Genomic DNA, 26,855 nt, shown 5'->3' with positions numbered 1-26,855 from the left:
GCTGAGGGTGGCCCAACTCTGGGCTACCAACTCAGGGCGGGGTTTGGGGAGGGGAGGGACCTTAGCAGGGAATAATGCCATAGAGCCCACCCTCCAGTCATAATCCCAGGACAACTCCAGGCCCCACCTGGATGTTGGCAACCCTATGAGCCGGCTGAGGCTGCTGGGATTTCCACAGCACACCTGGAACCAGCCGACTCCCAACAGAACAAGGGGTGGGTGGGGGTGGACTCTGCAAGGGCATATCCAGGTGGGCCGAAGCCTTGGAGAGGGACCGTGGCTCTGAGGTAGAGCATCCGCTTGGCATGCAGAAGATCCCAGGTTCAATCCCCAGCAGCATCTCCAGCTGAAAGGACCAGGCAGGAGGAGATGTGAAAGACCTGTTCCTGAGACCCTGGAGAGCCGCTGTCGGTCTGAGCAGACAATACTGACTTCGATGGACCAAGGCTCTCAGTAGACACAGCTTCATGTGTTCGTGTGTCCTACTCCTCATTGATGCAGCGTGGTCCAATTGGGGCAGTGGCCCCCTCACCCCTAGCTTCTGCCCCACCAAACCAGTCCCCAGGATTCCGGCCTGGAAAGTCCATCACGTGGACTTGCCCTTGTCAGTCTCCAAGGGCAGGCCTTCTAGCACCAGGCAAAGGGGGAGTTTTGTAGCTAAGTGTTTCCTGTCCCCCCCCCATCTCTAGCCAGGGTGTGCCCCACAACCCCCACATGTGCCTGTCCGGTGCCTTTCTTCACCCTGCAGTGGACGGGGCCTGGAGTTCGTGGAGCCCCTGGTCGCCCTGTGACACCTGCCTTGGGGAGTCTGTGAGGAGCAGGGAATGCATCAACCCTCCTGCTCGCTTTGGGGGCCTGCCTTGCCCTGAGGAAGCCCGGCAGAGCCGCCCGTGCCATGACGCTACCACCGTGTGTGAAGGTGCAACAAAGGGACTCCCCACTGCACATGGGGGAGGGGGAGGGAATTACCCCCTGTCAGGACCTGCACCCAGATTGTGATTCCCAGACACCTCCAGGCCGTGCCTGGAAGTTGGCACCTCACTTGCAGATGTGCTAATCCTACACGCACAGCAATCTTTGTTTGCACATGTCGGGTCAACATGTGTTAAAGGTTGCATCTGCAGGGGGCACGACAACAGCTGCAGCAAGCAGGGTGGGAAGAGGGGAGAATGGAGTTGGCACACCCCTGTTCTCACCTCCTGCTGCTGCTACCCCCACCCTTCCCGTTTTCCTCTCCTGCGCGTGCGCTAAATCACACACACACACACCAATAAGCAAAAGTTCAGAGACAGGCAGGGACAGAATACTATCCGTCCCAGAGGTCTGGAAACTCCAGTTTCCCTTTGTCAGCCCTGTAAGCAGGGCCGGGAAAGGGAAAACACCTTTTGAAGGGCTAGCTGCCTCCTGCAAGCTGCCCCCTGCCCTTTTGACAGCCAAGCTAAGCTCTGCCCCCTCCCCCTGGTGGCTGCAGGTAGGGCGGCCAGATGGACTGGTCCTCCCCGCTTTCTAAAAACACTTGGCTGGCACCAGGAAGAATGTCAGCAGTCAACACGGGCTCCATGTAGGGGACCCCTGGCTTAGCTCTTTGCTTCAGGGTCAGGAAACCAGTGCAGAGCTTGGCACCCGGAAGGACTCAGTCACAAGACAAGGGAGCTGGCCTCAGGGACTTCTCTGGTCTCCCCAGACTGCAGCGGAGGCCAGGTGTCTTTCCCGTGCGGCAAGCCCTGCCCACGCACCTGCGAGGACCTACACCCAGACACCACCTGCCTGGAAAGCCAGCAGTGCCAGCCAGCGTGTGCCTGCCCAGAGGGGCAGCTGCTCCAGGGCGGCGTGTGCATTAGGCCCGCCCAGTGCCGCTGCAAATACCACGCCAGCTGGTTGGGTGAGTGTTCCCAGGAGGAGAAGGGGTGCCCCTGAGCTGCCTGCCTTGGGGCTCCCATGCCAGGGCAATCCCTGCCCCCTTGCATGATGCATCGTGCTTCCCCTCTGCAGGCAAGCGGAGGAGTGCACCAGGCCAGGCTGGGGGGAGTGAGCTGGGTATGTCATGGTCTCCCTGCCCCCACCACCCACCCTGCTGTGACTTTGATGGGCTTGAATCCTGTGAGAGAAGATGACTCCCAGCTGATGCTGGGCCTTTCCTGGAATCTAGATGGCCAGACTTGTCTCCTTCCTTTCCCTCAGGTGCTCCCGAGATAAGCAATCTCTCTCTCTGGTCGGGCCTGTCTCCCTGGGAGTATGCTGAGCCTGGGGAGGACATTTATGGGCCTTGCAAGAACTGGTGAGTCTGAGCAATTCAAGCAGGGTGTGGGGGAGAGAAGGGGCCACCCCGGCTGTGTCTCTGCAGTCTAGCCCCGCTTCCACGATGCATAATGGGATTGGCCCACCAGACCCAGATGGTACTATTTATTAATTTAGTTATGTTGATCTTTTTCAAGATGTCACATACATTTGGTTGTCATATTTCACGTAAGAAATTACCTATGAGCCATTTCTTGGTGCTCTTACCCCTCAGATAGTTTCAGGGAGGTAGCCATTGTGATCTGCAGAGCTAGATTCGAGTCCAGCAGCACCTCAGAGAGCAACGCGATTTCTGGCGCAGAAGCCTTCGGGAGTCCGAGCTCCGTTTGTCTGGCCCCTCAGATTATCTTTTAGCTGTTAAGTGTATTAACGCATGTTAAAAGTAGCAACATTTACACTCCTCCCCCTCTCCGATTTTCGTGCCCAGCACCTGCGTAGCCGGACACCTGCAGTGCCGTGTGGACCCCTTGTGCCACCTGCACGGGGGCTGGGCCACCTGGGGGCCGTGGTCGCCCTGCACCCAGAGCTGTGGGGAGGGAGTCCAGTTCTGCTTCCGCCAGTGCAACAACCCAGCCCCACAAAACAGAGGCCGGGGGTGTGTGGGCAGCAGTGAACAGCGAAGGCCATGCCGAAACCAGCAGGATTGCCCAGGTGAGGAGGGGGTGGAAGGAAGGATCCCAGGAGGTGGAAAATAAATGCCCCTGTTCAGTCAGATCATAGAATCATAGAGTTGGAAGGGACCACCCAGGGTCATCTAGTCCAACCCCCTGCACAATGCAGGAAATTCACAACTACCTCCCCCCTACACCCCCAGTGACCCCCTACTCCATGCCCAGAAGATGGCAAAAAAAAAAAAAAAACCCTCCAGGATCCCTGGCCAATCTGGCCTGGAGGAAAAATTACTTCCTGACCCCAAAGTGGCAATCGGCACTACCCTAGGTATGCAAGAACCAAACACTGATGCAACCCTTCCTGCCCTCCCTCTCATCATCTGCCCAAGGTCACAGAATCAGCATTGCTGACAGATGGCCATCTAGCCTCTGCTTAAAAACCTCCAGGGAAGGAGAGCTTACCACCTCCCGAGGAAGCCTGTTCCACCGAGGAACCGCTCTAACTGTTAGAAGGTTCTTCCTAATGTCTAGACGCCTGGATTGGTGATGGTTCCCCTTGGCTCTGAGCGCTGAGCTAGATGGGGGAGCAAGAGACCATGACTAGATCTCTCTCTGGGGTTTTCTTGAAAGTTTGACAGTCCCCCAAGTTGAGGGAGGGGCTGATTTGAACCGGGCTTGTAGCACTGAGGGAGGGAAGAGAGCCCCGTTCCTTTTTCTTGATGAGGATTCCCCCTGCCAGCTTCCACGTACCCCCACATGGTGCCTGTATGTTTTCCCCAGGTGGGGTAAATACCTTGAAGAGGTCAGTTTGCATTGAGAAGCAACTGGGCGAGGGTGGGCAGGGGAGAGGACAGGGAGCCGTTCTCTCTGTGGGCCAGCCTGACCTCTTCCTTCCCCGTCTCTCGCAGAGGAGGAGGAGGCCTGGGGCGAGTGGGCCCTGTGGGCCCCCTGCACCGTGTCCTGCGGTGGGGGAGAGCAGGTGCGCAGCCGCCAGTGTCGCCGGCTGGAGTGCCTCGGCTTGGCCACGCAGAGCAAGACGTGCAACACGCAGGTGTGCCTGGGTGAGTTGCCCCCCCACACACACACACACTTTGACTTTGGCAGTTAATAAAATTGTGTATGTGAGTTATAGACAATGGTTTGGATCCAGCAATGCATACGTGGGAATGTACATTGACTTGGCGCAGTTCCACTGGCGTTACCTAGGGCTTTCTTCCATATACCTGACAGTGCCCAGAAATTAACTGCCCCCCCCACAGTTTTATGACAACAGCTTTGTAAGGTAGCCTAAGCTGTGTGTGCGTGACTAACTCAATGTCATCCAACAAGCTTCATGGTAGGATGGGGATTTGAACCTGGGTCATCCATAATCTACAGAGCAACCTGAAGGAGAATTACTCCAGCCTGTTGAAATGAATGGGCTTAGGCTGGAGTAGCTCTCCTTCGGATGGTGCTCTTAGTCCGTCATTCTAACCACTACACCACCTTGCCTTTCTTGTCACTGTTCTCTTTGTGTCTGCCTTGTTGTTCTGGCTGTTGCTTCGGTGTGCTGCTAGTGGTCAAAAGAACTGCCTTTATGTTGATTTTATCAGCTGCACTGGGGGGGCGCTTTTGTGCTAGCAGTACATGCAGAGCTTACTTTAAACAAAAGAGTTAATGAAAAGCCTTGGGGATTTGAATGCCACCATTCTCTAGCCACTGTCCTGGCAGTTCCTTGGGGCCACAACCCAGATCCTGCTGTATCCTGGGCTGGAACTGGTGCTGAGCGGCAGCCTGTGCAGTCCCCGTTGAAGGGACAGCAGCTGGCAGCAACGGGGAAAACCCCTCCCCAGGGGTCTTGTGGGGAGCTGCTTCCAGGTGGAGCTGATGGGCCCACGGTCTGATTTGGCGTCAGGCAGCCGGGGCCCTGCTTAGGAGCCTTATATTTTGAGGTGGTCAGGAATCCCCAGTACTGGGAATGAAGGATCAGTCCTAATCCTGGCATCTACGTACATCTCCCATCCTTCTTCTGCCAGTCAAAACTAGCCAGGCTTAGGTTGGGTAGAAGGTGTGGTGGATCCCCAGAAGCAGAATGAGATGAAAGTTCTTTTCCTTGTGGCGTGGCATTGCCCAGGGGGGTGCTGTGTGGTGGAGCTGGGGAATATCCCTCAGTGTCTTCAGGGGAGCCAGTTGCTGATTTGGGACTGAGGGGGATGCAGGCAAGAAGATAGGAGAATGGCGTGGCGAGGTCCGGCCCCCTCAGACCCTGCTAACCGTCGCTCATGCTTCCCCTTGAGCCTCGTCTGGAAGTGAGCTGAGGCCCCGTCTTCCTCCTTTCCAGAGGTGGGCTGCCCGGTGGGACGCCTGTACCGGGAGTGCCTGAAGGAGGAGGGGTGTCCCTACAGCTGCGCCCACCTCACCCACCAGATGGACTGCTTCTCGGATGGCTGCGAGGAGGGGTGCCACTGCCCCGTGGGCACGTACCAGCACAATGGGGCCTGTGTCCAGGTGGGCTCTCTCTCTCTCTCTCTCTCTCTCTCTCTCTCTCTCTCTCTCTCTCTCTCTCTCTCTCTCTCTCTCTCTCTCTCTCTCTCTCTCTCTCTCTCTGGGACAGCTTTTCAGAACTCATGGGTGGGTCTTCAGTTGATCGCCCGTTTGACTTTACCTGGGAGGCCCGTCCCTTCCTGAGCTGGATGGAGCAGGAGCTGTCCCAACCTCACCAAGCCTGTGGGGGCTTCTGGGATTTTGAGGAAACATACTGGGCACCATCACAAAATAGCTATCGCAACGTGGAGGCTATTGGGTATATTTGATTAATATAGCAGAGTTTGCCCCATCATGGAAGCGTGATTTTGGGTGCAGTAAAATGAATCCTCCCAAGAAGTAAATTGCAAAAAAAGTAAAACTTACATTTATTTAAGTACATTCTTGTTGCAGTTGATAGAAAGATAGAAAAGCCTAATCTAAAGAATACATTTCCCTAAACAAGTGGCCGGCTTTTCCGGCATCATGTGAGTGCAAGTATGATATATTGTTTCTACAGGAGAGACCTGTAGATCTGTCTGCCTCCATGCAGGTCCATGTAAAAATGGATACTAGTAAAAATGGATACTAGTCATGATGCATACCTCTTCTCTCCAGGATCAGAGGAGCAGGCCTGTTATCTTAGCTGCTGTGGAACACAGGCAGGATAAATGCTGCTGCAGTCATCTTGTTTGGGGGCTTCCTAGAGCAGTGGTCAGCAAATCGCGGCTCCCTAGCCGCATGCGGCTCTTTGGCCCCTTGAGTGCGGCTCCCCGCCTGCTCTCGCGCCCGCACGTGCCAGCAGCCGGGCTGCGCTTGCTCCCTTTGCGCCAGAGAGAGAGAGAGAGAGAGAGCGGAGGCGAGTTTCCTGTCCGGAGCCGGTGCGCCTGAGAGAGAGAGAGCGCGCGAGAGAGCAGGCGAGCGGGCACGCTGTCTCCCCCCCCCCCCCGCTGTGGAGAATGGCCGGGTCCCCCTTTCCCTTTCCCTCAATGGTTGGGAGGCTAAAGCCTCCCCTCCCCTCTAGCCACGCGATTGCTGGGCGGACTGCTCGGCGGTTCCTGGCTCGGGCCCACCCGCCTATCAGCTGTTGGGCGGGGTGGGCTTCCTGGACTCCCGAGGAGGGGAAAATGTCCCCCTTCAGAGGCCAGGTCTACCAATTGGCTTCTATGGGCCTCCGGAGGCCAGGTCTACTGCCAAGAAAGCCAATGGGTAGACCTGGCCTCCCAATGGGACTCTGCCGGAGGCCAGGTCTACCAATAGGCTTTTATGGCGGTAGACCAGGCCTCCAGACGAGGACTCCGGACGGGGAGGGTAAAATGGCAGGGACTTACAATTTAATTTCTATCAATAAATAAGATCATTATTAAGTATGATATCAAGTTTTATTCAGTGTACCTATAGTTTAATTAAGACTTAAAACTTTAATTAAAGTTTATTAAGTTAATAAACAGTGTACCTACCTATATAGTTTAAGTTTAAGAAATTTGGCTCTCAAAAGAAATCTCAATCATTGTACTGTTGATATTTGGCTTTGTTGGACTAATGAGTTTGCCGACCACTGTCCTAGAGGCACCTGGTTGGCCTGTGTGTGAAAAGGATTAGAATCCGGACTTTCCTTTTCGCTTTTCAAACAGTGTGGAGATTGACCATATCTTCCCATACTTAGATCATTCTACTTTTGAGCCCCATTGGGTCAGGATTGCATAGAGTATTGGCTTCATTATTTGCTGTGTATGTACTACCATCTTGCCAATTATTCTATTCTATGTTTATCTCACTGACATCTGCGTGTGTTCCCATGTTTATTCCCATATCTGGGTAAATTATTGTGGTATCTATTTGTTTGGCTACTGTGCAGTTTTTATTTTTTTGCTTAGCTTCCTTCAGCACAATATTTACTATCCTCCAGGTGGGGCCAGGATTTCTTCTGGACTTACAACTGATCTCCAGACTACAGCAATCAGGTCCCACAGAGGAAACTGCAGCTTGGGAGGGGGGCTGTATATGGCATCACATCCATGCTGAGCTGCCCTCCCCTCCCCAAACTGCACCCTCCCCTGGCTCCATTCCCAAATCTCCAGGAATCTCCCAAATTGGAATTGGCAACCCTAGGTTACCACACCTGTTCCAGACAAGCTCAGAGCTTTGCTAGTCAGCTGATAAGGAATGAACTAAATCTCCCTTGGAAGGTTGTTGTTCTTGTTTCATTCAAGACTGTTTGGATTTTCTCTCAAAGCTCAAGGAGTCAATGTAGAGTTGCCAAAACTGGCTTAGGAAATTCCTGGAGATTTGGCAGTGGTGGCTATGAATGGGGGGGATTTGGGGAGGGGGCAAGATCACCTGTTGCTGCCAATCAGGATTGGGCCTCTATTATGATTTTTAAATGTCTAAATTCTCATTGAAAATGTGTTGGTGGCCACGGGTTGGCCTTAATGCTCCCGAGGGAGTCATTTGATGATTCAGAGCAGGCCAAGATTTCCTGTCTGCCTGGCGGCGACTCCACGGTTCAGCTCCCTGTGGGAAATCCAATTCCCCTCGATCATCTCCTGGGGATTTGTGCTTACAGGGAAACAGTAGTGATCTTAACCACACACACTCTCTCCTGTGCTTCTTCTCTCCCTCTGGCATAGGAGTGTCCCTGCGTCGTGACTGAGGAAGCCCTGAAGATGTTCCGGAACCACTCCTCAGATCCCAGCAGAACTCCCTCTGCCTTGCTGATTTCACTCGGGGAGGAGGTGCCGCCAAACACCACCATCCATTCTGCCTGCAGCAATTGGTGAGTGAGGCCTTTTATGCATGGGTTGTTTCCTTTGCAGTCACACACACACACACACACAGCTACTTTGGGGCTTTGTTTTGATTATGCATGTATTTTCCAACCTTCAGAAGTCACCTCGTTCTCCCCTCACATTTTCCTTGCATTTTCAGGATGCTGTTTTACCCCGTTTCAAGTCTGCCTTGATCCTAAATCGAAAGCTGGTCCTGTGCATACTTGTCCCTTCGGGTTTTTCTCTCCACCCCCATTCTCACTTCTCCCTCCCAAGTGTCTTTCCCCCTCTTCCACCCCTCCCCTTGAAGCCATTCTCAAGTGCTTATTTGGTCAGTTTCACAGTGAGTGTAGGTCAGTTTCAGTTCTCTGCAGGATGGAATGGAGCCCTGCTGATTTGCCGCCTTCCCCTTAAATGCCTCCTCTTATAGGCGTAAAAGCCTTTTTTTTTTGTGAGTACACGACTACTGATAGAACAATGAAATGGTCACAAATGTCAGTGCGAGTGTTTTTATGTTCTTATGAACCCTGCCTTGAGATAGCCTGAAACAAATTGGTTGCTGGGGAGGTTGTCTGGACCCTTCTGTGCTTTGGCTGTAAAATGGCCATTCGGTTCAGATAAAATGAAAGAATCCTGCAGCAGAGTGTTAGAGTGATAAAGTCAGCATATAAAAACTAACTCCTATCACACTGTCCCCGCGGTTTCTTCTCTTCGACTCAGCTCCTGCCATAATGGACAGCTGACCTGCATCTTCTCCCTCTGCCCCGTGGATGGGGGCTTCACACACTGGAGCCTGTGGTCACCCTGCTCTTTGACCTGTGGGGGGCTGGGGAACATGACCAGGTCGCGAGAATGCACCGATCCCTTGCCTTCCAATGGGGGGAAGGAGTGCATCGGCCCCCGAATCGACACCAGGTACTGCCAGACACCAGATTGCCAAGGTAAGAGGCACCGGTCAAGGGGATCATGGGCAGGGGATGGGGGGGGGACAGTTGCCTTGCTCTGCTGTCTTTTGCTATGTTGGTTTAATGGCAGCCATCTGCTGGCTAATGGGCAGTCTGCCCTGGTGAGGCCGTTGATGGCCCAGGAGCTTCCAGGCTACTGACCAGATGCATCACCAGCCCAGTCAGGACAAGATGGGTGGTCTATGGGTCAGGGGGCCCACGGTCTCCCCCCACCTACACACAAGCACACACACACACAAACACACAAACACAGTTGGTGCTTCAGGCTTACTTGGTTCACTAGGGCATCCCCCGTGCTCTGATTCTATTATGCATCATCCCCCTCTGCATCCCTGATTCCCTGCTTTGCAACACCCTCTCACCTTAAGAAAGGCCCTGCTGGATCAGGCCAAGAAGGCCCATCAAGTCCAGCAGTCTGTCCACACAGTGGCCAACCAGGTGCCTCTAGGAAGCCACAAACAAGACGACTGCAGCAGCATTATCCTGCCTGTGTTCCACGGCACCTAAGATAATAGGCATGCTCATCTGATCCTGGAGAGAACATAAGAAAAGCCCTGATGGATCAGACCAAGGTCTATCTGTTCACATAGTGGCCAACCAGGTGCCTCTAGGAAGCCACAAACAAGATGACTGCAGCAGCACCTTCTGACTTGGATGTAAGGATTCAGGGATCCCCATTCCTACTTGAATCCAATGACTCTCAAAAACCCATGCCCCGAAAAACTGATTGGTCTCTAAGGGACTACTGGACTCGAATCCAGCACTCCTCCTAACACCCTTCAAGTTCTTCTGAAGGGTGAGTGGGGGCTCAGCAAAGCCAGAAGGTCTCAGCCCTGCAGGGGAGAGAAACATTGTTCTTGCCAGGAATGGCAGCCTTCCCCACCCCCATGCTGTTTCTTCAAGGTATCCAGGGTTGGGTGGGGCCACAGGGGCCACACAGTCACCAGGGTCTGCCAGCAGCTGCCGTCTGATCAGCTGTTCTCAGAACCCTGCTGGGTTTGCTTAAGATATTGATGTCCGATCAATGTAAAATATTACTGGCATGTTGGAAGCTGGAGGAGAGGGACCCGACCATTTTAAGAACCTCAGAAGAGGCCTGCTGGATCAGACCAGTGAGGGTCCACCTAGTCCAGCATCCCCGCCTCACACTGTGGCCATGTGGCTACTATGAAGGGCCCAACAACAGGGCATAGGGGGACGAGGCCTTCCCCTGATGTTACCTCCTGGTGCTGGGATTTTATTTCTCCACCGCACCTGGCATATTTTAGGCATTGTTATAAATAATGATTGATGACGATGATGTTGTAAGCCCCTCCCTCCAATATGGGGCGTCTGATTTTCTTGGTCCTGCCAAAGACTGATTGCAGAAGGGATGGGGGGGCACTCAGGGCTGTTGGTGGTCTGCAGCACCCAGTAAGGCAGCTCCCTTCTCCTCCGCAGCACTTGCCGGCCCCACGAAAGAGCCTGTCTCTGGCATCCCAGGTAAGGAGGAGGGAATTCTTCAAGTGTTGGGGTAAGAAATCTGCTTTAGAATTCTTTGCTACATCAAATTCCCGTTCCCTCAGGGAGGGGGCAAACCTACATGGTGGCAAAGAGGTAGGAAATGGACCGGCTGCATCTTGCTGTGCCCACTCCACAGGCTCTGAGGAGGACAGCTTCACCCCCTGGTCCCCATGGACTCCCTGCTCAAAGACCTGCAGCGATCCAGACCTCCCGGCCCTCAAGACCCGCATGCGCTTTTGCCAAGGAGGGGCCAACTGTACAGGAGACACATTCCAGGAACGAGAATGCAATTTGCCCCAGTGCACAGGTGAGAAGCCCTGGGGGTCTTCAGCCCTTTGTCCCTCTGGATTTGAGTGAGCGTGAACGATGTGTGCACATCTCCCTCCCTTGACATGGCAACAACGCTGGTTTGTAGCCCTGTCAGCTCATCTCTGATCCGAGAAGCATGGAGAAAGGTTGGCAGAAGGGCTTAGGGAAGGGGGCTTGGGGAGGGGCTGTGGGTGAGTGGCAGAGCATCTGCTTGGCATTCAGAAGGTCCCAGGTTCAATCCCTGGCAGCTCCAGTTAAAAGGACCAGGTGATGTGAAAGACCTCTCTCTGCCTGAGATCCTGGGAGTCAGAGCAGACAGTACCCAGCTTGATAGATGAAGGGTCCGACTCTGAAGGGCTGTCATATAGAGGATGGTGCCGAGTTGTTTTCTGTTGCCCCAGAAGGTTGGACCAAAACCAACTGGTTGAAATTATATCAAAAGAGTTTCCGGCTAAATATTAGGAAGAACTTTCTAATAGTTAGAGCTGTTCCTCAGTGAAACAGGCTTCCTTGGGAGGTGGTGAGCTCTCCTTCCCTGGAGGTTTTTAAGCAGAGGCTAGATGACCATCTGTCAGCCGTGCTGATCCTATGATCTTAAGCAGATCATGAGAGGAAGGGCAGGAAATTTTGTATCAGGGTTTGGCTTTTGTGGCCCTTTCTTGCATGCCCAGGGTAATGCCGATCACTGGGAAGCAATTTTCCTCCAGGCCAGATTAGCCAGGGATCCTGGAGGTTGTTTTTTTTTTGCCATCATCTGGGCATGGAGGAGGGGTCACTAGGGGTGTGGGGGGGAGGTAGTTGTGAATTTCCTGCATTGTGCTGGGGTTTGGACTAGATGATCCTGGTGGTCCCTTCCCATGATTCTGTGACTCAGTATAAGGCGGTTTCATGTGCCCTTGTTAAGAATAGGGTCCGTGGTCCAGCGGTAGAAGCATCTGCGTGGCATACAAAAGGTCCCAGGTTCAGACCCTTGCAGCATTTCCAGTGGAAAGAACCAGGCAGTAGGTGATGTGAAAGACCTCTGTCTGAGACCCTGGAGAGCCGCTGCCAGTCTGAGTAGACTGTCCTGACCTGGACAGACAGAGGGTCTGATTCACTAGAAGGCAGATACATGTGTGTGTGTTTGGCATAAGCATCCCTTAGAACCTGGGATAAGGTGACAGGTGTTTCCTGGCCACTCCTTTGAAGTCTTTTCCTAGAAACAAAGCCCCGCCTGAGCACTTCCTTCTAGCAAGAGAGTCTTCCAGGGTCTGTAAAAGGCCTCTAAGAGCGACAGCCCATCCTGCTTTCTCTTCCTCTTCCCACAGAGACCCCACTGTGTCAGGGCGAGGAATGTGTGGCTATGAACTGCACCTGGAACCCCTGGTCCTCGTGGAGTGAGTGCTCCCGCACCTGTGGAGCTGGGCAACAGAGGCGCCTGCGGACCTACAACCCTCCCGGGGAAGGTGGGCATTGGTGCCAGGACATCCTCATGGCCAATGCTGAGAGACGTTTCTGCAACTTGCAAGCCTGTAAAGGTAGGCCTCAAATGCCGGCGTTGCCTAGTGGCTAGAGCTTCAAAGTAGGATCTGGGAGACCCAGGCTTGAATCCCCATTCAGGTCATGAAATGCTCTCTGGGTGACATTGGGGGCCAGCCAGAACACTCTCAGCCTAACCTACCTCACGGGGTTGTTGTGAGGATAAAATGGAGGAGAGGAGAACGATGCAAAAGCCATCTTGGGTGCCTGGTGGGGAGAAAGGCAGAATATAAACAAACAAATAAACCACCCTTGATTCAGTCACCCCTGGAGGCCTCCTGCGTTGCTGTGGCAGTGAAGAAGGCCCGCGTGGGTGCTCAGTGGGCAAAAGCAAGAGCAGCTTCCTGCCTGCTCTGCCAATCACCGGCACGATCACCAGGCCCCGAGTCACCCTGCCATGCGGCCTCTCTTTCTTCCTCGTGTCCCTGCTACAGGGGATGGGGCCTGGTCCAAGTGGAGCCCCTGGTCGTGGTGCGACCGCAGCTGCGGCGGGGGGCGCTCGGTGCGCACACGGATGTGCACCAGCCCCCCACCCAAGAACGGAGGGCACCCCTGCCCCGGCGAGAAGTACCACGTGCGGGTCTGCAATCCTCAGCCCTGTGGTGAGTGGGAAGAATTCCTCTTCAAGGACCCAGGAGGTGCAGAAGGGCAGATTGGTGTAGGGTAGAGTAGTAAGTTACACCCGGAAAGATCCCAAGGGACTACGACAACCAAGAGCAAGTAGGGTTGTCCACCTCTAGATGGGGCCTCGAGTTCTCCCAGAATTACAACGGATCTCCAGACTGCAGAGAGGAAGTGGCTGCTTCAGAGGATAGACTCAAATCTCCCTGACCTCCCCACCCTTCCCAATTACACGCTTCCCAGGTACTGCTCCCAAATCTCCAGGAATTTCCCAAGCTGGAGTTGGCAACCCTAGGAGCAAGCTGAGTTCTGTTGTGCGTGGGCCTGGCCAGCAAATGCCAGCATCGGCCTGCCCGTCTCCTCCTCCTGCACCACCAAGTCCTTGGATCTGGCTGATGGCAGCGCAGGAGGAGGAGGGGTGGGGGTCAAGCTGGTGCCTGCTGCCCTTGCCTCTGCCATTTGGCCCTGAGCTAAGCAGCCCCTGCCGGTGGGGGCTCTAAAATATTCCTCCACCACCCCACCTCCCTGTCCTAGTCATGCTGCTAGGTAAATGATTGCTCTCCTCTGGCAGAAGAGAGCTGCCCTCCGGGGATGCACCTGGTGGACTGCGCCAATAAATGCCCACGCCACTGCTGGGACCTCCAGGAAGGCATTGTGTGCCAGGATGGGGAGGACTGTGAGCCTGGCTGCCGATGCCCAGCTGGTAAGTTGTGCCTCCGTACACATTTCTCCATATCTTCCACTTGGGATAGAAGAGCTCACAGAGCTACACTCGGCCTCTGCGCAAGAAGCCAGGCCAACCATCTTCTTCTGGGGCTCTGGGGCCGGCGGGGTTGGGGGGCTGTCTTGGGAGCAGACTTCTATTCTGTCCTGAGCAGGTTTCTGTCCTGCTCATATTCTCTTACCAAGTGGCTGGCCAATCAACAATGACTCAAACGAAATAGGCAGCAGTTAAAATCATCATCAAACCATAATGCAATCAGCAGCATGCCCATCCACGGCAGAGAAAACACACGCACAGAGAAACAAAATAGAGATACTTCAAAAGCCAGTCAATAGCAACATAAGTCTGCAGATCTGAGAGCCCTGAGCTAAGAGAGACCTTCGCCTGGTGCTGGAAATGAGGAGGGTAACGGTGAGCTCCAGAGTTGTGGGGTGCCACTGCAGAGAAGGCATCTCTGTCCCTGGTGAGGAGGAGGAACTGTGGCTCAGTGGAAGCGCCTCTGTTTGGCATGTGGAACATCCCAGGTTCAATACCCGGCATCTCTAGTAGGAAGGGTGTGATAGTAGGTGATGCAAAGGACTCCTCTCTACCTGAGAACTGGAGAGCTGCTGCCAGTCGGAGGAAGCAAGGTTGACCTTGATGGACTTTGAGGTCTGCCTCGGTATAGGGCAGCTTGGGGAAGGGTCATGGCTCAGTGGTAGAGCATCTGCTTGGCATGCAGAAGGTCCCAGGTTCAACCCCCAGTGGCATCTCCAGTTAAAGGGACCAGGCAAGTAGGTGATGTGAAAGACCCCTGCCTGAGACCCTGGAGAGCCGCTGCCGGTCTGAGTAGACAATACTGAATTTGATGGACCAAGGGTCTGATTCAGTATAAAACAGCTTCATGTGTTCATTCCCTCTGCTGTTTGGGAGGGGCCAAGGCTTAGAGGTAGAGCATCTGCTTGGCATGCAGAAGGTCCCAGGTTCAATCCCCGCCACCTCCAGTAAAAAGGACTGGGCAGTAGGTAATGGGAAAGACCTCAGCTGGAAATCCTGGAGAGCCACTGCCAGTCTGAGTAGACAATATCAGCCTTGATGAACTGATGGTCTGGTTTAGGATAAGGCAACTTTACACCTGAACTGTGCGGAGGCTGGTATGCAGAAATTGGTCTCTCTGGCAGATGACAAGCAGCCCCCTGGGCACTTGGAGAGCCATGGAAGAGGCAAACCTCATGCTGAGGGGGGATTTGAACCTGGGGCTTCCCCACCCTAGTCCCGCATGCAAATCATGATGCCCCACTGGCTGTAGCATTGCAGGGCTTGAACGAGGCTGAATTCCAAGCTTATCTACTGTAAATGATGGCAGGGTTTGGGCGGAGGCCCCCGAGGCCCCCCCCCCAGCCTGAAGAGTTTCCCTGCCCCCTTCCCCAGGGACCCTGGAGCAGGACAGCGCCTGTGTTTCTCCCGACCACTGCGAGTGCACAGATGCCCAGGGTCACAGCTGGGCGCCAGGCAGTATCCACGACGACGGCTGCACCAACTGCTCCTGCGCTGAGGGGCGGCTCCTCTGCACCAACGACACCTGCCTGCCCGGGGGCTGCGCCTGGAGCCTCTGGTCCAGCTGGTCCCCGTGCAGCACCACCTGCAGGAGCGGCTGGCACACCCGCTTCAGGTGAGGTGGGCAGGGGGCACGTGGGAGTGGACCATAGAATCATAGAGTTTGAAGGGACCACCAGGGTCCTCTAGTCCAACCCCCTGCACAATGCAGGAAATTCACAACTACTTCCCCTCCACACACACACCCAGTGACCCCCTGCTGCATGCCCAGAAGGTGGCCAAGGTGCCCTCCCTCTTATGAACTGCCACCCTGTTGCAAGCTGATGTCTGTTTGTGATGGGAGCCCCCTCTGAAGAGCAATCGATGAGGGGAGCGGTTGAAGGGGGGGGCAGGCCCCATGGGGGGAGGGGAAACTGCCAAGTTGGGTTGGGGGCTCTTGTATGCGGCAGACCAGATGCAGACCAAGGCATGGGAGTGAGTGAGGAGAGGGTGTGATGGGTAGAATTTATCTAGGATTGTGAACTTTGCTGGAAGGGGAGCTAATGTTTTTAGGATTTATCGTGATGATTCACATGATAGATCATGATGGGTCGCCGTGTTAGTCTGTCACTAGCAGTAGGAAAGAGCCAGAGTCCAGGAGCACCTTACAGACTAACACAATTTCTTGGCAGGGCGTGAGCCCCTTGCGAGCCACAGCTCACCCCTTCAGACACAGCCAGAATGCGACTCCATCTGTTCTCGAGCAGAGACGAGCATTCTGGCTGTGTCTGAAGGGGTGAGCTGTGGCTCGCGAGGGGCTCACGCTCTGCCAAGAAATTGTGTTAGTCTGTAAGATGTGTTAGTCTGTAAGGTGCGGATGATGTTCCGGAGTGTTGCTCTCTCTCTCTCCTATTTCATTTTGTGCTGAATTCATACCACGCTTCCTTGTCTGAGTAGTTGCCGGGGCCCTCTGCTGCCCTCTGGCCTGGCATGAAACGAAGGGAGCCCCTATCTTGCTTTTGCCCCTGCAGGACTGCCACGTCTGGCTCGTGGGACTCGGAGTGCCTGAAGGAGCAGCTGCAGACGCGCCCCTGCATCCCGGGCCCCTGCCCTCCACTGTGTTTGCGCCAGGGCGAAGAGATGCAGCTGGGCAGTACCTGGCTTCTTGGAGAGTGCCAGCAATGGTTCGTGCCTGATGGCAAAGGCGCTCCCTTCTGTAGCCCTGAATGCCTGCAGTAGCCCCCATCTTTAGCCCTGAATGCTTGCAGTAGCTCCATTCTGTAGAGCTCCTAAATATCTGCAACAGCCCCATTCTGTAGCCCTGAATGCCAGCAGTAGCTCCATCAAGACTGACGGATTGTGACCCAGGCCGTTGAAAACCCTCTCCGTATTAAGCAAATGTTTTTGCCCAGGGGCCAAGATGGGCAGCCACCAGTTAGCAGAGCTCCTGGAATGGCTGGAGGCAGGGTGGTCTGCAACCCTTGACACTGATCTCTGTTCTCTCTTCCCTTCCTCAGCATCTGCACCCCGGAGGGCGTCTACTGCATGGACATTGAGTGTGCAGGTAAGCTGGCTCTGCAGCTTTGGCGGGGACATCAGCACATGATGCAGCCAGAGCACAAGTGGATTCATCCCTGGTGGCACGTTAGGAGGCCGGCGTAGGAAGAGTACGCTTGTTTCTTTCGGGAACCCATTTTGCCTCATAAATGCAAGACTTGGCATGCCCGAGGCCCCCAGGTTCAGTCCCTGGTGCTGGGAAAGACCTAGAGAAAGACACTGCCTGCCAGGATGGACAGTACTGAGCTGGATGGATGGATGGATGGCCTGACTCCCTAAGGTGGCTCGGTTCATGTATTCACGAAATGTTCACAGGCATTCCAACACAGCAGGAGGAAGTTGTGGCATTTTAACAAACAGTGCAGCTTCTCTGCAGAAAGGGATGAGAGAGCGTGCCTGGGGAAAACTTCACTCAGGACCGAGGAATCAGAGGGGCTGGTGTTGGGGAGATGGGAGCAATCTACTAAGACAGGGAGGCCAGGTGTGTACAGGCAGAAGGAGACTGCCTCTCACACATTTATTTGGAATGAACGGTGAAAGGGCGGGCTTTCAGTGGGGTTGGTACGGGCACAGCCTCCCCCTGCCATATGGTCTGCCCCATGGATCCCTGGAGAGCTTATTTCTTCTGTCCCAACAGTTCACGGAGCCTGGACCCCCTGGTCACCCTGGTCTGACTGCCCCATCACCTGCGGCCGCAGCACCCAGATCCGTACCCGGGCGTGCATCGACCCCCCACCACGCAACAATGGCTCACCCTGCCCCGGCCCTGAGAGGGAGGCCCAGAACTGCACTGCCCAGCCTTGCCCAGGTGAGGGCATCAGTGGGCATAAATGCTGGTGTAGTAGTGATGGTAGCCCTCAATACTTCTCTTTCTTTAATGGCCCATCTTGTGCCCAATTTGGAAGCAATGACCAGCTGGGGTGGGGGTGGCAGGGTTGCCAACTTTGGGGCAGTATATTTCTGGAGATTTGGGGTAGGTGCCTGGGATGAGCAGAATTTGGGGAGGGGAGGGACCTCAGTGGGGTGTAATTCCATGGGGAGGAGCTGTGGCTCAGTTGGTAGAGCATCTGCCTGGCATGCAGAAGGTCCCAGGTTCAATCCCTGGCATCTCCAGTTAACGGGACTAGGCAAGTAGGTGATGTGAAAGACCTCTCTCTGCCTGAGACCCTGGAGAGCAGCTGCCAGTCAGAGCAGACAATACTGACCTCAATGGACCCAGGGTCTGATTCAGAAGAAGGCAGCTTCATGTGTTCATGGAGTCCACCCTCCAAACCAACCATTTGCTTCAGGGGAACTGATCTCTGTTGCCTGGAGATCAGCTGTCATCCTGACAGATTTCCAGCCCCCCACCCTGGAGGCTGGCAGCCCTTGGGGGGCGGGGGGGGGGTAGTTCATATTAGACCAACCAGAGAGGGATGCAGAGGAGAGATGAAGAAGTCATGGATAAGCCCTGTGAGTGGATTCAGGGGCAGCCAGGTGGTGGTAGAAGAGGCATGATGGTGGGAGAAGGAAGTCAGTGGGTCACCACGTTGAATTGGGAAGGGTGTTTTCTGTTGTGGCCACCACAGCTTCACACTTCTGGACCTCCCCCCACCCTCTGGAGGCCCACCTGGCTCTGCCATTCTTGGCCTGGGCCTCCCTAGGGTGTTTTTAAGTGACCCTTCCGTTTAGCTGTATTTGATGTGTTCTAATTAGCTTAACAGCATCAGAAGAGCCCTGCTGGGTCAGACCAGTGAGGGTCCATCTAGTCCAGCATCCCGTCTCACACAGTGGTCAACCGGTTCCTCTGGAGGGCCAAACAAACGGCACAGAGGCCGAGGCCTTTTCCTAGAGTTACCCCACCACCACCACCCCCTCCTCCATTTGGCTGTGTTTACTTGTCCCGGTTAGACCCCAAATGTTGTTCCCCGGTTTTCCTATTTTTAACATTAGTCTATTTTATTGTGGTTGTGCTTTATTAATTTGGTGAGCTGCTTTGATCATTCTTGGAAAATGGAGAATAAATAAGGCTATGATCATTGCAATTGATAACAGGCAGTCAGTTCAGGACGCAACGATTCGCTGGCAGAGTTCATTGGCCACTCATGGACACCAGCGGCAGTGGTTTTTAAAAGGGAGGGATTGCTTCCTGGAGATCAGGACTGGCAACATTGACCATTAGTACCTTAACACAATAGAACCTCCATGTTCAGAGGCACTGTACCAGGGCAAGAGAGAAAGAAGAAGGGTCAAATCTTGGAGCAGGTCAAGCCACATTTATTCTCTATCTCCGTAACAAACGGACATATTTCTACATACCCAAGGAGCTCGATTCTCCCTTACCTGCCGCTTCCACACCCCCACTTTCCTCCCTGCAGGGGATGAGCTCTGCCAGTGGTCCCCCTGGAGTCCATGTTCAAGATCCTGTGGCACAGGCTTGGCCACCCGTGCAGGGGTGTGTGCTTGCCTGCCCTCCGAGGCTGCTGGGGCCCCTTGCAACGAGAGCCACCAGGGCGTGCAGCCCTGCTATCTCCAGGCGTGCGAAGGTGAGCAGAGTCGTGAAGCATCTCCTGAGCTGCCCTTTTCCTCGGCCAGCCTCGGGAGGCCTTGTTTTCGCAGGGCTGCTGCCCCAGAGATAACAACCCTTCTCAGTGCAAGCGCAGGATCCCCATCCTCTCTGAAGTCTGCTACGGGGTGTGTGTGGATCTCTTGCGTGCCTTCCGCCTGGACAGGCCTGCCTCCCTCATTTGAGAGACATTCAGGCTTTTAGGATCCTGGTCCCGAAACCCATTTCTGGGCACCAGGTCTGGCCCAGGGTTTCCAGCTCTCGGTTGGGAATTTCCTAGATTGGGATGTTTGAGGGTGGATCCTGGTGAGACCCGGGGGAAGGCGGGAAGGGGGAGAAACCTCAGTGGAGTTTAATGCTATACAGTCCACCGTCCAAAGCAGCCCTTTGCTGCAGGGGGAACTGATCTCTCTAGTCTGGCGATCCACTGTAATTCCAGATCTCCAGGCCCCACCTGGAGGTTGGCAACCCTAGCTCTTTCTTAGAATTAGCCTAGAGGACCAGATTCTGGGGCGGGGGTCCAGGGCCCTCAAAAGCAGGCTGTAGTCTTGCATTTGAAGGATACATTGCCTTCTGGGGGCCCAGAATCATTAAGAGTCTATGATCGCCCAACAGCCCCCTGCCTGAAACATGGGATTGGTAAGGTGTGGGGCTCCTTGTGGGTCATCTTGGCGCATTCGTGGTCCACGGGGCCTTTTATCCTTCACGTCTGTAGCTGTGCCGTTTTTCAATACCGTGGTTGCTTAATCAGCTGTCATCCCCCAGGAAACCCCTTTGCCCCCTGGGGCTCTGCATTCAAGTACCTGAATGGTGGGACGCTGCTTCCACTCCGCTTTCCCTCCCTCCTCTTCCTCTCCCCAGATTGTCCCTGGAGCTCCTGGACCCGCTGGACGGAGTGTTCCTGCAGCTTCCTGGTGCAGCAGCGGTACCGGAACCAGCAGGGCTTGGGGGCTGACGGGGAGCCCTGCGTGGGCCTGGATGGGCAGTTCCGCATGTGTGATTATTCCCAGTGCTCAGGTGAGAGAAGCTTCCCACCTGCCCCTCCACACACACGTGCATCCCCTGGAGGGGGGCACTCGGGGTTCCCAGCTTCTCTGTCACGTGGCTGAGATAAGGCGGGTGCAAATTGAAATCCCGGCCCCAAAGCGCATTTAAGAGGGGAACTGTTTGCAGAGACCCCCTGGAGGTAATGTCCAGGTGGGTGATGAAGAATGGGGCATGCCCAAGGTTTGTCTAGGTCAGGTGTCCTCAACATGGTGCCCATGTGGCCCCCACCCACATCTTTCCTGGTGCCCGCCAAGTGTTTTTAGAAAGTGGCTGGGGCTTTTTGCTTCTGATTGCCCATTGGAGATTTTATTGGCGGTTCAGATTTTGAAAACATTGCTTTGGCAGCAGCGGCCACCCCTGCACAAGGATCTTCACAGTGCGACTGAAGGTAAGCTGTGGCAGCCATTTTGTGTCTGGCTCCACCTTTTCTGGCAGCCATCTTGAGACAGCCGTTTTGTGGCTGTGCCCAACATGCTGTGCCAGAAATCCAAAGGTGCCCTCAGGCTCCCAAAAAGTTGGCGACCTCTGACCTAGATAGTGCAGGCATGCCCGTGGGCTGTGCACCGCACCCTTTGATAGCACTCCAGCCAAGCATGTGGGAACCGGGGCCCTTCTTTTCACCCTCTGTGCTCCGGGACCCAGCCTCAACCTGCCCCCTCCCTTGCCCCTCCTTCCTTCCAGAGTCCAGCTGTGAGCCCCCCTTTGAGTTCCAGGAGTGCGGCTCCCCCTGCGACAGCCTCTGCTCCACCCTCCGGCACCCGGAGCTGTGCCAGGACATCCCCCGGTGCCTGCCCGGCTGCTACTGCCCACAGGTCAGGGATGCTGCCTCTTTGGGGGGGTGGGCATGTGGAACTCCCTGCTGCGGGATGGAGATGAAGCAGCTGCAAGCGTTTGGGACCGAAGTGCTGCAATTCATTGGTGGACAGACAGGAGCTGGGTGCAAGGTGCGGCTAGAAACCACACCCCTGGCTTGGAACCCCACCCCCAAAGCCCACGGATGCGTCGATCCACTGGAGTCATGTCATACTGAGGGACGGGTGCCCTTTGCATATGCTCAGGAATATTCTGCTGGGTAATAACCCTGGAAATAGGTTCTGGAGCTGAGCCTTAGTTTACCCCTGGTCAAAAGAAGGCCTAGATGGACAGAGCCTTCCAAGCTGCTGTCCATCCCACACCAGGAAGAGGCGACCCCGTTGTCTGCCAATGACCCCTTGCATCTGAAAGCCCCCCCTCCCTGCAGAGAACAAGGTGACCGAGCCTCCAGAGAGAGCCCCCCCTCCCAGACCCCCATCTCTTTCTATCGCTCCAGGACCTGGTGGAACAGAACGGAGGCTGTGTTCCGCCCACACAGTGTGGCTGCCTTCACTTCAACCGGTCAGAAGGCCCCCTGTACCTGGCAGCAGGAGACACCGTTTTCATTGGATGCAAGGAATGGTGAGTCAAGGACAGCGGCTATTATGAAGGGGGGGGGTTAACCGGGGGGGGTTGCATATAGTGCCCCCAACCTTCAGGTGGGGCCTGGAGATCTCTTGGAATTACAACTTATCTCTGGACTAGTGAGATTGGTTCCCCTAGAGAAAATGGCTGCTTTGGAGATTGGGCTGTATGGCATGGTAACCCCCACCCTGAGGTCCCTCCCCAGGTTCAACCCCCAAATCACCAGTAATTTCCTAACCTGGGTGTGTTTGAGCTAACCGATCGCTTTTTCTCTGCAGCCTGTGCCACCAAGGGGCACTCCAGTGCAGCAGTGAAGGTTGCCAAGGTGAGAAAATGTGCCCTCCTTGCGCCTCCCTTCATTGCACCTATGCCAGGGCTGAGAGCGACTTGTCCTGGGGGGGGGGGGCTCAGCCTGCTTCCAGACTGCAAAACCCCCATAGACCAGTTCTTCGGTGGCTGCCCCACATCTCTGTTGCTGCCAAAATATCAAAGTGCTGGCGGCTCTTTAAAGACTAGCAGGTTGGTTCTGGCAGGAGCTTCTGTGAGTTGGAGGCAGCTTCCGCAGATGCGTGAAGTGACATCTTCAGCGGGCAGACAGATCTATCCCCAGGGCTGCAAACAGCAAAGAGCTCAGGATGTAGTAACCTCCACCACCACCTGCCCTGGATAAACAAACACAACGCTTCTGTTGTTGGGAGTTTTGGGTATCTCTTTCTCTCTCTCTGCTGACTGAAGGTCACGCCTGACAAAGTGGACTTTTGACTCGCAATGTGCTGCAATGTGGTGGCGTGAGATCAGCAGCAATTGCAGTGGATGCGCAGCAGGGGCACACTTAATTAACATCACAGCCGTGGTGCATGAAGACTTTTTGCACATGTTGGCTGCCTCGTTGGATAGGAGGGCACAGGATATTGTTGAAGGCTTTCACGGTCAGAGTTCATTGGTTCTTGTAGGTTATCCGGGCTGTGTGACCGTGGTCTTGGTATCTTCTTCCCTGACGTTTCGCCAGCAGCTGTGGCAGGCATCTTCAGAGGAGTAACACTGAGGGACACTGAAGGAGTAACACTGAGAGACACTGTCCTTCAGTGTTACTCCTCTGAAGATGCCTGCCACAGCTGCTGGCGAAACGTCAGGAAAGAAAATACCAAGACCACCGTCACACAGCCCGGATAATCTACAAGGAGGGCACAGGGTTCAGCTTTTGGCCTGTAAACACAAATGCAAGCAAGAGTTTCTTGTGGCACCCCAAAAACTGAGCCCTGGGTTTCTTCCTGAATCATCTGGATTGTACTGCATTACAACCCGAGAATTAGTGCTTTCTTAACCCCCCCCACAACTCCCCCCCCCAATAAGAACACAGATAAACCCCAAGATAAGGAACTCCTGTTGCAAATTTCTAGTACTCCAAATATCTGTTGCCACCAAGGTTGTTTCCACACAAATGTTGTGCTCCGTCTCAGCTTCCTGACTTCAGTGCTTTAGAGGGAGGGGGAGATGCATATTTTTCCTTATAACTCCACAACCAAAACGGCTAGAGACTTCATTTAAAATAAATAAATAAATAAAGCTGGGAAGTAGTGCATTGCTGAGATAGATTCTTATAACTTTATGATGCTATAGCAATATATCCAGTGTGGGTGAGTGGGTGCACACACCATCAAGTCACAGCTGACTTATGGCAACCCCTTAGGGTTTTCAAGGCAACAGATGTTCAGAGGCGGGTCTCCATTGCCTGCCTCTGTGTCACGACCCTGTTGTTCCCTGGAGGTTGCCCGTCCAAATACTAACCAGGGCCGACCCTGCTTAGCTTCTATATTACCAATCTTAAAATAATCTGGAAAAGCCCTCTGCTGACAGGCAGAGAAATGGCAGCTACAGAGAGCTGAGGCCAGGAAAAACCTTCCGTGCAGACGCTCCATTGTGTTTGCAAATGCCTGTGCATCTATAGCAGCAAGGAGAGCTGCCCAGAGGCCATGCAAAAGCAGCCCAGACCTCCTTCGTCCTGGGCCAAAGGAGCTCCCTTTTCCAAGGGTGGCTTTAATCCCCCCTCCTGTTCTCACTAGGCCTTCTTCCGCTCAGCGCCTGGTCCGAGTGGACACCCTGCTCCGCCTGCCTGCCCTGGATGGCCCTCAGCCCCAGTGCCGTCTCTACCCTCCTGGCTCAGCACCCCAGTGGGCCTGGGGAGGGCACTCCCCCCTCAGCCCTGGTGTCCGTGCAGCATCGCTTCCGCATGTGTCTGGACCCCCAGACGGGCAAACCCTGGGCAGGGTCGGCCGCCCTGTGCTTGGCAGATGTGGAACAGGAGCAACTGTGCCCCGACCCTCACGCGTGCGAAGGTGCTTGAGGGTTTTCACAGAGGGGTGAGGGTCAATGGTAAGGGTGGATCTGGGGGGCAGTTGGGGCAGGAGCCCCCTGCTCTGGATCCCAGCCATCTCCCCTGCCCCACCTTGGCTCCAAACTGGTCCTTTCCCTCTCCCTGACCTCAGATTGCACCCTTGGAGTCCTTGTGGGACAGATAGGGTTGCCAGGTCCCTCTTTGCCACCTGCAGAAGGTTTTGGGGGCAAAGACTGAGGAGGGCGGGGTTTGGGTAGGGGAGGGACTTCAATTCCATAGAGTCCAATGGCCAAAGCGGCCATTTTCTCCAGGTAAACTGATCTCTATCGGCTGGAGATCAGTTGCAATGGCAGGGGATCTCCAGTCGCTACCTGGAGATTGGCAACCCTAGGGACAGGGGGAGCATCACCTACAATGAAGCAGGGCTCCCCCCTGGAGGGGGGCCCAGAGGGACATACAAGGCGGGCGCATGTCTGTCCAAGGGGCACAGAGTCCTTGATGGTGGTGGTGGTGGGGCCAGATCAGCCCCACAAGCAGCTGGCTGCCTGGCTGGCTGGAACTCGTCTCTCCTGGGCTGTCTGCCCTGCCAGATTTCTGCCTGTGGAGCGGCTGGAGTCCCTGGAGCCCGTGCCGTGAGCCCTGCAGCGGGGGCTTCCGTATGCGGGGGCGCTCTGCCCACCACCCAGCAGGATTGCAGCGCTGCCAGGGGCCACGGTCGCAGTCCGAGAGCTGCAACACGGCCGCTTGCCCAGGTGAGTTGGCTTGGCCACAGTGCGCCCCCCCCACCCAGAGGGTTGAGAGCCCTCAAACCGCCCATTCCTCCCTGAAGGCCCAACCCGCTTCCCCCTCTGCTTTCTCTGCTGGGGTTTCTGGCCTGAAGCACTCCCCGAAGTTTTCCCAATTTCTCAATCAGAAAATTGGGGAAAGTCCCTGGAATTTTAAATCCGGTAAGAACAAGGGTTGCCCCCTCCTTCCCAGGACTACAGCCTCCCGCTAATTCATACACCACCTTTTAAGACTAGAAATAAATAGATGTCAGATTGAATTACAGAAACTGCTGCACGGTGTGTGGGTTGCCCCCCTCCCCATCCCCCATGAAGACTGGTTGTTCCCCCTCCCTGGCTCCTTTCAGGGTTGCTTCAAGGAAGTGACTCCTTTTCTGGGGAGTGCCAGGCCTTTCCTTCTCCCGGGCCATGCTGTGGGAGCAGAACTGATCCCCCCCTGCCCCACTCCAACCTTTTCATGGGTTTGCTTTGCTTCTAGGAGAGGAGTGTGAGGATCGGGGCAAGGGGCATGACCCAGTCTGTGCCAACGGCTGCCCCCGCAGCTGTACGGACCTCTGGGAGCAGGTGGAGTGTCTGCAAGGAGAATGCAAGCCAGGTACCTCCCTTTGTCCTCTCCTAGGTCCCTGATTTCGAGGCCCTTCTCTGTTCTGCACTTGTAGCTTCAGGCTCCACAAGGCCTGCTCAGTCCTCTTCTCAATCTCTGCCCCATCTGGAGCTTTTGACAGGTAGGAGGTGCTCTCTTCGCTCTTCCCCCATTTAGGGTGGCCTGTCTGGCATTGACCGGAGCCCAGGGCCTTTTCCATCGTGGCTCTGTGGGATGGGCTCCCTGAAGAGGTGAGGGGGTCCCCTCTTTGGAGATCTTCGGGCAGCGCTGGAAGGCCTGCCTGTTTGCCCGGAGGTTTGAGGAGTTTGAATTAGCAGGCATCTTTTAAGGGTGGGGGTAGTTTTGGGGTTTTCTCTACAGGGTTGCCATCTTCGACTTGATGGCACTTTCCATCAACATTTTATCTTTGGTTTTAGCAGGAGATGTTTTAACTCTTATTGCCAGCTGCCTTGAATCAAGAGGAAAGGTGGGGATATCGATGTTTAAACAAACAAACAAACATCCTCCAGCAACCCGTTCCTATTTTCAGCGCCCAGGGAGCTTTTTCCCTGCTACGCCCTACCTTCTCTACCCATCTGCTGCCCTAAGAAATGGCTCAGCTGGGTCAGCCCGGTGGCCCTGGTGTGGCAGCCTCCTCCACCAGTGGCCAGGTAGCCTTCAGAAGGGGGCATTTCTGGCCATTGTGGGTAGAAGCCACCTGCAGATCTACTTTTTTGCTATAGCTGCCCTAACATCCTATGGCAGTGAGTTCCACAGGGCAAATGTGTACACCTTTGAGGTGTACGGTTCCAGGAATGGCCCCCAAGATTTGGCAGTTTGAAAGCAATCAATGGCCACAGTCCTGGTGTTTTCCTGATTTCAGTTACCTTTATTTGAATCCCCAGGTAAGGGCACTCCTTTGTGTTCCTGGCTGGTCCCTCACCATCCCTCCCCTCTCCCCAGGCTGCCGGTGCCCGGAAGAGAAGCTCCTGCAGGATGGTGTGTGTGTACCAATCCCCGCATGCCGCTGCGGACTCCCCGCTGCTGACAGCACCCTGGAGTACCTGCCTGGGCAGGCTGCCGAATTGGGGTGTCACAACTGGTAGGAGCTGAGGGGTGATCCAAACCCTGGGCACGGGGACCCTCACACTAGTCAAGAGGCTAAGAGAATGCAACAGAATCACAAGTTGTAAACTGAGCTCAGCACGTATGCTGTGAACTGAGGCGTCTCA

The 26,855-nt window shown here is 54.8% G+C and overlaps 1 protein-coding gene and 1 non-coding gene across 2 annotated transcripts in view; both read left to right on the top strand.

The window, feature by feature from the left end:
• LOC130484666 (SCO-spondin-like) overlaps positions 1–26,855 on the top strand; it is a 115,026-nt gene that overhangs the window by 78,621 nt on the left and 9,550 nt on the right. Inside the window, exons 75-100 of the mRNA XM_056857746.1 lie at positions 749–919; positions 1,685–1,882; positions 2,182–2,278; positions 2,726–2,949; positions 3,818–3,970; positions 5,230–5,396; positions 8,042–8,187; positions 8,900–9,120; positions 10,585–10,626; positions 10,784–10,954; positions 12,264–12,473; positions 12,909–13,076; positions 13,667–13,798; positions 15,230–15,470; positions 16,366–16,518; positions 16,852–16,898; positions 17,529–17,699; positions 19,249–19,416; positions 20,298–20,453; positions 21,165–21,295; positions 21,793–21,917; positions 22,199–22,245; positions 23,984–24,256; positions 24,846–25,007; positions 25,519–25,635; positions 26,587–26,725. Coding sequence (XP_056713724.1) covers positions 749–919; positions 1,685–1,882; positions 2,182–2,278; positions 2,726–2,949; positions 3,818–3,970; positions 5,230–5,396; positions 8,042–8,187; positions 8,900–9,120; positions 10,585–10,626; positions 10,784–10,954; positions 12,264–12,473; positions 12,909–13,076; positions 13,667–13,798; positions 15,230–15,470; positions 16,366–16,518; positions 16,852–16,898; positions 17,529–17,699; positions 19,249–19,416; positions 20,298–20,453; positions 21,165–21,295; positions 21,793–21,917; positions 22,199–22,245; positions 23,984–24,256; positions 24,846–25,007; positions 25,519–25,635; positions 26,587–26,725 — 4,030 coding nt within the window. The remainder of the gene's footprint in view (positions 1–748; positions 920–1,684; positions 1,883–2,181; positions 2,279–2,725; positions 2,950–3,817; positions 3,971–5,229; positions 5,397–8,041; positions 8,188–8,899; positions 9,121–10,584; positions 10,627–10,783; positions 10,955–12,263; positions 12,474–12,908; positions 13,077–13,666; positions 13,799–15,229; positions 15,471–16,365; positions 16,519–16,851; positions 16,899–17,528; positions 17,700–19,248; positions 19,417–20,297; positions 20,454–21,164; positions 21,296–21,792; positions 21,918–22,198; positions 22,246–23,983; positions 24,257–24,845; positions 25,008–25,518; positions 25,636–26,586; positions 26,726–26,855) is intronic.
• Positions 17,932–18,004, top strand: TRNAA-GGC (transfer RNA alanine (anticodon GGC)). Its single transcript has one exon. It is a non-coding gene; the product is annotated as a tRNA-Ala (tRNA).

Source organism: Euleptes europaea, chromosome 11, assembly GCF_029931775.1.
Source record: "Euleptes europaea isolate rEulEur1 chromosome 11, rEulEur1.hap1, whole genome shotgun sequence".
Taxonomy (NCBI): domain Eukaryota; kingdom Metazoa; phylum Chordata; class Lepidosauria; order Squamata; family Sphaerodactylidae; genus Euleptes; species Euleptes europaea.
The sequence above is the reverse complement of the archived record's forward strand: the minus strand, read 5'-3'. Positions and strand labels throughout refer to the sequence as shown.